At 40.5% G+C, this 13,001-nt stretch overlaps 2 protein-coding genes across 11 annotated transcripts in view; one reads left to right on the plus strand and one right to left on the minus strand.

Annotated features, from left to right (window-relative positions):
• Wrn (WRN RecQ like helicase) overlaps positions 1–1,184 on the minus strand; it is a 134,141-nt gene extending 132,957 nt beyond the window's left edge. For 7 of the 8 annotated variants that reach the window (XM_052162536.1, XM_052162538.1, XM_052162537.1 and 4 more), the window contains exon 1: positions 1,009–1,184. The gene's annotated coding sequence lies outside the window, so the exon portion shown is untranslated. The remainder of the gene's footprint in view (positions 1–1,008) is intronic. The other variant, XM_052162540.1, reaches the window with a different exon arrangement.
• Positions 1,185–1,305: 121 nt separating this feature from the next.
• Positions 1,306–13,001, plus strand: part of Purg (purine rich element binding protein G) — a 31,531-nt gene continuing 19,835 nt past the window's right edge. The window contains exons 1-2 of one of the 3 annotated variants that reach the window (XM_052162556.1): positions 1,306–1,739; positions 2,006–4,117. In XM_052162556.1, the coding sequence (XP_052018516.1) occupies positions 2,012–3,067 (1,056 nt within the window). In that variant the 5' untranslated portion in view covers positions 1,306–1,739; positions 2,006–2,011 and the 3' untranslated portion in view covers positions 3,068–4,117. Of the gene's footprint in view, positions 1,740–2,005; positions 4,118–13,001 lie in introns of those variants that run through there. The other 2 variants (XM_052162557.1, XM_052162558.1) reach the window with 2 other exon arrangements.

Raw genomic sequence — 13,001 nt, forward strand, 5'->3', positions numbered from 1 at the left:
CCCTCCCTTAGATCTCTCACTTCCTTCACAGTGAGGACCTGTTGGGAAATATACCTCCCAACCCCCACCGGCCCTCACCCCTCTTTCATTTTCATTTAGTTGATAGTGCACCTGGTATTTTGCGTTATCTCTTCCTGCTAAATTGTAAGCTCAAAAAAGGGTAAATTTTCTCTGTTTTCTTCATTTTGTTATCTCTGGTGCCTTCGGCGGCGCTCAACAATTAAATGCCGGGGATGCCCTTCAAAAGTCGAGCGCTGTCTCCAGCAGGTGAGCAGTCTCAGTCCAGGGTTCCATCCTCAACTCAAGAGGGGACAAGTATTCAATGACATCAAGTACCAAACTGCCCTATAAACCGCAGGCTTTGCATACAATCTCTAATAAAAGATCAGGAGGGCATGACAGGGTAGGCCGTACTGTCTTGAGTTCGAGGACAGCGTGGGCTAAAAGTGTGAGGGGCAGCAGAAGAGAAACCCCGTCTCAACAAAACCAAAGGAAAAATAAAGCCTAAATTATTGTTAGTTGGGAATATTTAGGATTAGCATCCTAAAGACTTTTTTTTTCTGCTCTCCGGGTTTTTACATATCAGGTCTAAGGAAGAACAAGCCATATTCAACAAGATAAAGTGCTCAGTAGTACAATGACTTGACCTTAAGAGACCCAAAACAATTTGCTCAGGTTTTGGAAAGCCGGGTTGCTCCCCCTGCCTCAGTTACCTCTGTCTCTGCCCTCTTCCAAAAGCATGACTCTGAGGGCGCTATAAACAGCAGCTGGGGCGGAAGAGGCAGGAAAGCCCACTAACTGACCCGACCCGAGGAGGCCTGTGGCTCAGAGGCCCCTTTCCAGGGGATCTGAAGGAGGAAGAAGGCAAGGTTCCCTTTCCAAGAATCTCCCCTACACAACCCCAGGAGAAAGCGCCGTGAGCGAGAGGGACAAGCGTCCAAGATGCGCGTTATAGCCCAGGGTACGCCGAGGCGGGAAGGGGGAGAAAAAGCCGGGAAGACACGTTACCCTGAGAAGAGCCAGATCTACGGGTCTTCCCCTTCAGCAGGATGATTTATGGAGGGCTGAGAACCAAAGCCCAAGACCCAGGCATCGGGTGAGGCCTCGCATTTACTAACTTTATACCAACTGGCGCCTAGATGCACTTTCTGGCCTGGAGACTGCCCTTCCTTGCACTCCGCCCGCGGCCCCGCCCAACCTCTCCCAGCCCCACCGCCCTCCCACCCACCGCAGCCATCCCTGACGGCCCGCACAGCGCGCATGCTCAAGGCTGACGGCCGCTGGGCACGCTGGGAAATGTAGTCTCAACACAGGTGCGGGTGAGCCGCGGGCAGTCACAACGCTCCCGCCACCTCTCCAGCCGGCTCTCACGCACGCCGGGTCCCCGCGTGCTGGCTGCCGTCAGGACGCGCCCGGAGGCTGAGCCCGAGCCCCCCTCTTTCCGCTAGCGCGGCTGGGGAGGCGGGGTCCGAAGCCCAGCCCCTCCGGCAGCTCCCCGCCTCCCTCCCGCCCTCCCCGCGGCGTCGGGCCAGTGCCCGAATCCAGGCAGCGGCCGCAGGAGGCGCGGCGGCGGCGGTGGGCGCCGCAGGCGATGCCCCTGCCCCGCTGCTCCGGCGGGGGGCAGAGCGCGCGGCGGCGGCGGCGGCGGGGAAGGAGGCGGGGGGCGGCGGCTGCGGCGGAGGGGCCGAGAGCTGGCGGCGGCGGCGGTGGTCGTGAAGGGCATCGGTGACGGAGATGATGTGAGTGTCGGCTGGCTGGGGACCCCCGGGGCTGCCGAGCCCGAGGTGGGCGGCTGGCAGCAGACGGGAATCAGAACGGGAGGCCCGGGGCGGCCGAGGGATGCTGCGTGCGCGGTGCGGAGCCGGCCAAGGCCGGAGCGCGAGAACCGGGCCAGAGTAGGGGTTCCGGGCGGCGGCAGCGGGGGCAGTGCGGACCCAGGGGCGTCTGCGATTGTTCTCAACACCCCTCCCCCATCCCACCCCGTGTGTCTGTTTGTCACTTGCAGCTGAAGATGGAAAGAGCCAGGCGAAGGGGAGGCGGTGGCGGCGGCAGCAGCGGCCGTGGCCGCGGAGGCAAGAATGTAGGGGGCTCTGGCCTAAGCAAGAGTAGACTGTACCCCCAGGCCCAGCATTCTCACTACCCCCACTACTCCGCGTCAGCCACCCCTAATCAGTCTGGAGGCGCATCCGAAATCCAGGAGCTGGCCTCCAAACGAGTGGACATCCAGAAAAAGAGGTTTTACCTAGACGTAAAGCAAAGCTCCCGAGGCCGCTTCCTAAAGATAGCTGAAGTCTGGATAGGGAGAGGCCGACAGGACAATATCAGAAAGAGTAAACTGACCCTCTCCCTGTCAGTAGCAGCAGAACTGAAGGACTGTCTAGGCGACTTCATCGAGCACTATGCCCACCTGGGCCTGAAAGGCCACAGGCAGGAGCATGGCCAGAGCAAAGAACAAGTCTCCAGGAGGCGGCAGAAGCACTCTGCACCCTCCCCACCAGTTTCAGTGGGGTCAGAAGAGCATCCTCACAGTGTCCTCAAAACGGACTATATAGAGAGGGACAATAGGAAATACTACCTGGACCTAAAGGAGAATCAACGAGGTCGCTTCCTAAGGATTAGACAAACCATGATGCGGGGCACCGGCATGATAGGTTATTTTGGCCACAGTTTGGGCCAGGAACAGACTATTGTCCTCCCAGCGCAAGGTATGATTGAATTTCGTGATGCCTTGGTGCAGCTGATTGAAGACTATGGCGAAGGAGACATAGAAGAACGAAGGTGTGGAGACGAGGACCCACTTGAACTCCCAGAGGGGACCTCTTTCAGAGTGGACAATAAAAGGTTCTACTTTGATGTGGGCTCTAATAAATACGGAATTTTCCTGAAGGTAAGTGAGGTGAGGCCACCTTACCGTAATACTATTACTGTTCCGTTCAAAGCTTGGACAAGGTTTGGGGAGAATTTTATCAAGTATGAAGAAGAGATGAGGAAAATTTGCAACAGCCATAAAGAAAAGAGAATGGATGGCCGTCGGGCCAGTGGTGAAGAACAAGAATGCCTGGACTAGCGTGAAATTGAACTCCAGCAGGCAAAATTTAGAAATCAGTAATTGGCTAAACGTACTGATCCGTAATCATGGTCATTTGAAGAAGTTTCTCCTCTTTTGGGCCCTTTGTTATTAGTAATACCTCTAATAGTTTATACTTAAAGGAGTCTGATTCTCACGTTATGTTATACATAGATCACTATAATTCTCATGGGAATTCCAACTTCCCCAGAGCCAAATAGTTTAGCTGCTTCAAGTGCTCCAGACTATTGAAGTATGCAGATCGGCACAAAATGTGACATTCTGACCTTTAATCATGATAACTAAGATTTACATTGCACTATGACAGAATCTTGAAAATGATGCATAGACTTAATACAAATGTGTGAATTTCTATTTAGCAGATCCTGCCCCCCCAAGAAAGTCCATACTTTGTTAAAAGTTCATACTTTGTTAAAAAGCTGCAAAGTTTACCTGTAGGACAGTTACCACAGAAACAGAAATTGACCTCGAGTATGGTATATTTCTTTATGAAAGTACTAGTAGGAATATATTGCTCATTGGGTAACTGAGTGTTAACTAGTGCCACTAAACACAAATCTTATTAGATAATTAGACCTTTAAAATACAATATCATATTCCTTAACAGTTACTATATACAGTAGTCTATAATTTCAAATTTTGTGGTAACCCTACAGTTATATACCATATCAAAGCCATGGAAGAGTTTTAATTCATTATTCTTAGCTAATTGCAGTCCAATCTTCTGTTTCCTATTCTATATATTTTATTGACTTTCCAAAGTCTTTGAAACTATGCTTATGTCTCTGTTGAGAGGGAAGTGACTTTGTTATGGAAATTTTGATGTTTGAGCCTTTCGTGATAATTTGGGATCTTTTTTTTCCTTAAAATCTGTCATGAACTTTCAAAATGTGTTTTATGCTTGCCCATTTACCAATAGGGTTGGTGCACCAGTTGACTGGTGTAAAAGTATATCTCCTGATAGATTTTAGTAGGGCTTTTAAATTGGCTGCCCTTAAAACCATGTCAGACTTACAGTATAAACTTGACTTTCACACATACTTTTAACTCCAAAAGAAAAAACTTTTTTTTTTTTTTTTTTTTTTTGCTGAGAATATAAAATTGCAGTCTGGGAAATAGAATATTTGGAAACAATATTGGTCATAAACATTTAAAAGGAAAATTCAGGCATTTTCCATGGTGCTCCTTAAGATTCTCAAAGAGGTTTACTCTCTACAAGACGTATCCATTTATGCTTGCCTGTATTAAAAATCACTTTCCAGAAAGTGCCACCTGAATTTTTAGACACTCAGCGGTTTTTAAACAAATGGGTATATATAGTATGTACACCCACAACATCCCTTATTAACTGAATGAAATTTCATCTGTTGGGCTGCATCTTGTTCTAAATGAAATTGTGTTTTGTCATGGGATCAGTTCCTGCTCCACAGTAAGTCCATGTGATCAGATCTAGGGGACAGGCACTGATTTCAACTCCCCAGAGTTCTCCTGGGTGAGAGCTGTCTGCAAGGACTGAGCTCAGAAGGTGGCTCTTCTCTGATAAGCTCTAAATAATTCAGAATCGCTCTGAACAATTTTCCCTCCAGAATTTTTCTCTAAACACATTAAACTAAGGTCGCTAAGGAAACCATGGGACGAATTAAGAAGATTAAGTTCATTGGCTTTTGTTAAGACCAAGCAACTAGTAACCCAGACAATACCTACTGATAATGGTTGCAGATTCTGTTTCACATTTCTTGAAGTACTATGATGGAATCGCACTCAGTTCACTACCATTGTGCACCATCTGGATCACCATGGAGCAACTGAAGGGTAGAAGAAAATGTTAGTGCGAGCATTAATAGCACATGGTGAGTGTTGAGACTATGAAAGGAGCAAGGATTTTTAAACAATCCTAACTGTAAGATAACGTAACTGTAGGCTTGATAGGAAGTAGTTTGAGGTCTGTGAAGGGGTGGTGTGCACGTGAATTACTGCACTACTGATTGTTATTGCTGCCTATCATAGTGCCTATTAATAATAATTGACCTGTCAGATTTCGGCAAACCGGAGCTGTGAATATTCCATTACTCAATTGTCCCAATCACTATTGCTGTGAGGATACACTCACTCTTAAAATCTTATCTTCCTCTTTTGAAATATTTATATACATTCGGACTAACTGATTGCTTTTTGGTTTTCAGTCTGATGAGGTTTAAATGTGCATATACATATGCATATATATGGGTACGTGTGTATGTATATATATATATATATACATACATACCCATGGTACTGTGCATATATGTGTGTGTGTATATATATATACACACACACAGAGTACTATGTCAGACATGAAGATTATATTTAATTCACTGTGTATGCATATTATTAGCCTCATTTCATATTATTTAAGTAAGGACTAGCTAAATAGCAGATTTTCTACCTTATATGTATACTTCAAAGTTCTTGCCATCTCAAAGCTACAAATTGGGTATATACATATATATATATATATATATATATATATATATATATATATATATATGAAATTGAATATACTCTAGAAGCACTAAGACTTTCACCAATCCATTGTTTACCTTCTCATATTCATTGAAAAATGGTATGATGCTATGATTTTTTTTGATACTTAAAATTCCCAAGAGTTCATTAGCCATAATTGTGATCCAGTTCAAACATTTGGACATAGGATGTGTGTTGCCATGTATCTTATAAAATAAGCTACTATTTTTATCTGTGCAATATAAATTTTATTTATTGTCCTTTGTAACATAAATGGAGCTGCAAGTGTACATGGTCTTCTTCAAAATAACAGGATCCTTGCCTTGAAGGCATTAAACTCTTACGGAAACTGGATGTTAGAAGTGGAAAATGAGCATTGAAGTTAGTAACCAAAATTACTGGTTCACTGCATAATGCTAAAACATTGACGATGTTTGCACATAGTAATCGAGCATAGTGTGGACAGACTCCAACTGCAATGATATAAGCTAATAGTATAAAATCTGGAAACGGGTTCCTCAGTAGTTGGCAGCGTGCTCCTAGCAATTCAAAGCAGCACTAATATGCTGCTCATATGCAAAAGATGCAATGTATTATAGTCAAGTTCTGCCACATTTTATTATTTTCCTTCTTAAAGCCCCAAATGCCATGTCCCTTAAACTTGAGTCAAACACAAGCTTATTTGCACTAAAGAGCATGGCCAAAAAAATAAATGACAGGGTGGAAAAGCTATTTAGAACCTCTTGAAATGATGGGTTCTAATGGGAGAATTTCACATTTGTCTATTTGAAAGCTATATGGTCCAGGCAGACAATCTGTCAGTTCACTAATTTAATAATGCACTTTACCTTTTGTATATAGAAGATGTACATTTATGCCACTTGACAGGCAGGATGTTTCAGTCACTACGTAGTTAGAATCTGTAGGATGATCTCTTGCATGCACATGTTTGTATTAGAACTATTGTAACAGGTTTCTATTAAGGCAGTGTAATGGACAAGGACAGAAGATGGTTTTAAAGCAAATCTCAATACATTTAACAAGGAATTTTAAAGTAGATTTTGTATTTGTATTAAAGACTAGAGTAATATAAAACTATTTCTAATCCAGATTAGTGTTGCAGTTCAGACTATATCTACTTGAGACTTCCCATAATACTCCAAAAATTAAATTGGGGAATCTGGCCAGATAACTTTTTTAATAATTCTGTTCCATTGTTAATATGTTTTTAAGTTACTAATAAAAAGACAGTACATGCTACAGCTCTAGAAGTTAAAATATGGTTAGCTTATGTTTTAAAAATCACCAGACTAAAGAAATAAAGTTTCAAGTAAGGAGTATAAAAAGCTTAATAAGTTACTAAAAAATAAATAGGGTATTTCAAAATCTGCAAAAGTATTAACCTTCAACAACTCAAGAGAGAACTGGAGGATTTGGTGTATCCTTCTACCCCGAACACATTCGAAGATGTATATTTGAAAAACTAGATAATTGTTGCTTAATAATAGGTTGTATGTACTTTACTGCGAAAACACTGTGTACTAACAATTCATCAAGACTGTGCTATATTTATTGCATTCATTTTATATATATATATAGATAAGAAACATATATAGTCATCCTATCTTAATCTAATAATGTATTTATATTGTAATTTTGCAAATATTTTCAGTAAAATAAACATTTATCTGAGCTGCACAGTTTGAAGAGGATGAAATTGGACTATAATCTCAGATACTCATTTTTAATCAGCAGCTACCATTGAAAACTGATGTATTGTCATTCCTTGAGATTTATTTTACAGTTTACTTAATATTTAAGTGAATGAAGCTTAATTTGAGTTTTAATTGGTTATTTGAAAATGAGGTGTTTTTTTTTTTTATTCCTTCCAAACAACTTTGACTGAAACATGAAATCCTCTTTCAAACTTTAGGTAAGGGCTTTGATGAGTCACCACCTAGTCTGAAGTCTGTCGTTACCAAACACCAGACATCTTTGGCAGGATGTTTTGTCAAAAGAAGTTAACACTCAGTACCTCTAAAATGGTACAGATACAAGATTTGGCATTGCCAGATAAGATTCATTAAAATCTTTCTGAAATTTCCTTAAAGATTTCTTGACTTCTGTAGAGAAGTTGTGGCCAATGGCTAACCTAACAGAGGAAGGGAAGAAGGAATTAGCATTCTGCTGGAACCATCTGCGTTCTACAGTGCTCTAGCACCGGAGCACAGGAAAAATGTGTTTCCCAATCCAGTATCTTACAAAAATTGTTTTTTAGATCACAGCAAGTCTACCATAAAGAAAATATGATCAAATACACATAGGTAGATTTTAGGGGAAATTTTTTCCTGTTTTCTTATAAAATGGGGGAAAATTCAGTCTTTGTTCTTAATCTGATATGACATTTTTCAGCCATGTAGTTTTATTTTAGTGGTAAATTTTAACATTTTTGAATAGAGAGAACTATTCCTATAGCACCACACTGATGGGCAAAGGATGCAGCTTGGTTGAAGGGATGTTTGCCTAGAGTGCACAAAGCCCTGGACCTGATTCCCATACACATAACTGAGGTGTGGGCAGCGCACTGAGGTAGAGGCAGGAGGAACTAAAGTTCAAGATCATCGTCAGCTACAGCAACTGCAGCGAGGGCTGCATGAAATGAAACTCCAAATAGTAATAATAAGAAGATGCTACAGTAGACAATGAGAAGTAGCATCCAGTGTTATCAGTTTGTTCCATTACCCTTTTATAGTCATTTCCACACGTCAACATGTATATACATGTATTCTTCTCAAATGCATATGCACATGACCCTCCCATTCCTAATAATAGCAACTTTAGGTCTTGCATTTAAGGATTTTTTTTTTCCTTTTTACTAAATATATTTTATCTTGTTAGCATCTTACTTTTATACAGAGAAAACATCAAGAAAATAGTAAGTGAATCCCCATTGGTATAGACTTAGGTTGCAGATGTCTGTGGCTTCGGCGTACAAATATGCAGCTTCTCATTCTAGTTTCCTTCCTCACACCCAGCCACCTCACCTCCCGTGTCATTTCTTCGTCCCTCTCAAAAACTGTTGTGTTGTTTTTCCTGAAGTAACACCTTAGTTCAGGGGGATCTGGGTATTTATTAATATAGCCGGGTGCGGTGTAAGGTTAACTATGTTCTCTAGTGAAAAGCTCTGCTATTTAAAAGCTTTAACAAATTATAGCTTTCAATTTTTACTAATTGTGCTACTACTGTTCTTCCAAAGACCTTGCCATTATGAGTACATGAGCATTAGAACTGTAGCGAAAGGTTTTATGTTATGGCTTCGTTCACATTGCTTGATTCATTAACATGAAACATTTTATCCCTATGATAAGGAAGGTATAAAGTTTAACAGCTTTTGAAATGCATGTCTGCACAAAGAAACTGCACTGTTTGTTATCATTTAAAGCACTTTTTTTTTCTTGAATTTGTTTGGGTGTGTGTGTGTGTGTGTGTGTGTGTGTGTGTGTGTGAGAGAGAGAGAGAGAGAGAGAGAGAGAGAAAGAGATTGGACTAGAGACCTGAAGACCATGCCTATGCAAGGCAAGCACTCTGCCACTGAGCCGCATTCCCGGCCATGAAAAGGCTGGGCTTCTTTTTTCCTTCCCCTTGTTTGTTTTTTAATGGGCCAGAGTCTATCAGAAACCCTGGGGCTATGATGACAAGGGTATACCTTAGGAAGCTAAGGGACTGTAAGTACAACTGAGTCATCTGCTGGAAGAATATAAAATAGCAAATAGATCTATTGAAAAGTACGGTTAGACAAAAGAAAACAAAAAGAAAGTGGCAATTGTCACTCGTCATGAAAATGTAAGCAAAGCTACTTTAATAGTTCTCCAATATTACTTGCAGGGGACCATAAGTCATGCTCACCATGTGGCCATATTAAGACCTTCCCATTTCTGTTGACTACCAATGTGGGGAATAAACCTGAGACAGGAAATAGCCCTTGGCCCCTTCAATTTTACAAATGAAGGCAAAAGACTCAACAGAATTAGAAATATATCTTAAACATGGGTTAGGAATTTTTTTTTTTTTAGATTTATTTATTTTATGTATATGAGTATACTGTAGCTGTCTTCAGATACACCAGAAGAGGGCATCAGATCCCATTACAGATGGTTGTGAGCCACCATGTGGTTGCTGGGAATTGAACTCAGGACCTCTGGATTAGCAGTCAATGTTCCTTACCACTGAACCATCTCTCCAGCCCTAGGAATTCTTTTAATAGATTGGTATCTGTAAACTTCCTGAAAACAAAATACAGAAACTAAAGGTTCTGGTTTAAACTTTATGGTAATTTCTGTGTGGTTGACAGCATAATTTCCTGTTCAAAAATGAGAGAGGTGTTGTCAGAAAATATGATTCTTTCAAATACTTTAAAATCCTGAGTGAATTACATATTTGAATAACTCACCATCCTTTAGTGCATCTGCAAAGCTGGCCACAACTTGCATATATTGACTTGTTTAAATTTAAATTATATATATATATATATATTTCTCTATAGCAAATTTTCCTTCAAAATGAACTGTACTTAAATTTAGGACAAAATAACAACTTCCAATTTCTCTTCAGAGTTCCCTTGTTTGTGGTAAATGTATCCTTCCTAAATTTTTCATGTGTTTCCTTGTAAAAAGTGTTTAGTTCTACTGACAGTGACATTCACCAACACGTTATAACACATAGTGGTCAGTGCTGCCACTGGGAAGGTCTTAATTATATGAGCATGACAAAAACAGATTGTTTATATAGAAAAGTGTCTCCAGCAAGATGGATTTCTGACACTTGAGAGCAATCGTATCTCTTTTAGTTTAACCTTCGTATAGCTAGTTTTGACAGCTATTCTATAAAATTTCCAAGTTTTTAGAAAATAATAAAATTTGAAAAATAAAAAACTGACCGTTAAAATTTCTTACAGTATTTAAGTATTTGAGTTATTCAGTATTTGAGTTGAACTGAGTTGTTCAGTTGTAAATTTGAAGGGGTAAAGTTTCTATTTTTAGTCTTTACTAAACTAATGTATCTGATTGCTTTAGCTGACTAAAGCCAGAATGTCTTCTATTAGAAACTACCACAGAGAAAGTAGGCCTGTGAGCTGGGAGTCTTTGGGGTTTTATTTATTGTAGGTTCCACGAGGATGCACAAAAGTAGCAGAAAGAAAAAAAAAAAAAACAGAAGGGCAGTAGCTGATAGGATTTGCCCCTATGACAAAAGAAATCAATCTAATGTAAAGAAAAGACATAATATATTCCCATTTCTGTAGCTTAAACATGGAAGCAGAGAAAATAATAAGCCCTGGTTCTATGATAGAAGAGCTGGTCCTGAAGGATTAAGACCAGTTGTTACATAGTAACTCCATTTTCTTTTCTCACACTTTGTTCTACAATTGTCCTCTGCTTTTATTTTTTGAGGGGAATAGTTTTATATGTGAAGTCTCATTTTTGAAGGAGTATGGCTTGTTTCCTGTATATATTCTATAATCATCTCTTACATTCTGTAAAACCTAGTATCATTGTCCAAATGCCATTCCTGAAATATTTAAAAAATACAGTGCTAAGTGGTATGTGGCTACTGTCATCAGTGTCCCAAAGAATAAAGTACTGACTTTGACCCTCTCCTCCTTGGCCATATTGAACAACCTATGATGGTGAACGCACGGAGGAGCACTTGCGTAGCTGCACTGGATGGGTCTGTTGTATAGTTCATGAGTGGAGAACTAGATATGCTATGGTCAGGAGGGCATGGCGGTAGGCGCTAAGTCCTCCACTGTACAGTGCCAGCACCAGCCAAAAACAGTGTGAGAGAGTGATGCCTTTCTCAACAGGCTATCAAAGTCAACATTTAAGAGCAACATACACATATCTTAAAGAACGTAAGCACATAAAGATCTTGAATATCTTAGAAATTCTACTTTTCTGAAACACTCCATGTGATTGTCTATCTTTGGCCCAGTGGTGGTTCACAGTAGCAATTTAGCTGGTCTATTTTGAACACATTTCATGGAATGAATTGACTATTGTAAACAAAGTTCTTTCTCTGTTTTCTCCTCCCTCTCTTCAAAAGAGCGGATGTATTTTCAGTTCTCAATCGCTTCTCTTGGTGTTTGGGATCTAAGTGGGGCATGAGAGAACAGTTTAGTTTGTTGGTTCTTCCCATTTATCATTAGGATGAGATTTTTTCCTCAGCCTACTGTCAAACTGCAGCTTTACCTAAAAATACAGGCTCGAAGTACCAAAACTTCACAACTGATCTAAGCATAGGACTACAAAATAATGAGCCAGCAATAAGGAAAACAGTGGATACAGCTACTAAATCTTGCCACTTACTAATTTTTCTCAGAGACTGCTGTATTGGCCTTCATGTTCTTCAGACAGGCAGTAAAATTTATACCAATAATTTCACAATCTGGAACTCTAGCAGGAGAAAATCCATTGCTGTTTAGTAAATGCCCTAAAAAGCTTATCATGCTGTAACTAGGTGAAAAAAGAGAATTTTAGAATTCACTTTACTAACAATCTTTTTCCCTCCTGCATATAGACCCTACTGGAATTCAGTAAGAGCATGACTTTCTCTGCCACTGTGGCCCTACGTTTATTTTTTCAAATGACACTTAAAGCATAATAAAGATCAGAGCTGCTCAATGGAATGAGCTAGCTTGATATAGACTATAAGAAAGGAGAACCAGTCCTTCACTCAGCCATTGTCGGCATCCTTACCATAGTTAGCTAAGAGTGGGGGATGAATAGAAAGTTCAGGATCATTCTTGGCTACGTAGCAAATTAGGCCAATCTGGACTACAGACAGACAAACAGACAGACAGACAGACAAAAGAGAAAAGAAAAGAAAGAGTTGGGAAAAGATGCCAATTAAGGTTTATTATTACTAATAGCCAATGTTGAATACCTACTTTATACTACTACATTTCAGAGCCTTTCATATAGACTTTCTAATCAGTGTAACAGCAACATTAACTTCATTATAATAAAATTGGCTCCATATTTCCTAACTAGTATATTTGAACCAAATTGACATCCAAGATAAGGATTGTAGCTCAATCCATTAGGGCAGGCTGTCGGTAAGACTTACTCAGAATCTGACATACAGACACATATATACAAACAGTAAGAAAACATAGTCTGGCCTCGCTCAGCATAAACTAGCTTCAGGTTACTGGGAACTCTTATCCAAAACTCTTCCCTATTAGCCTCACCAAGAGATTTTTGCTTAATGGAAGATTTATTCACTCAGTTTAAGTTGCTGCTTATAAATAGAATTTACTTGATCTTAAGTATAGATTATAGACTGAACCTCCAACCCTGGTTAACTTTTAAAGTTGGTAATTTTTAAAGGATTCAGATGTTGGAACCATAGATGG

Source organism: Apodemus sylvaticus, chromosome 18 (genome assembly GCF_947179515.1).
Source record: "Apodemus sylvaticus chromosome 18, mApoSyl1.1, whole genome shotgun sequence".
In the NCBI taxonomy this organism is placed as follows: domain Eukaryota; kingdom Metazoa; phylum Chordata; class Mammalia; order Rodentia; family Muridae; genus Apodemus; species Apodemus sylvaticus.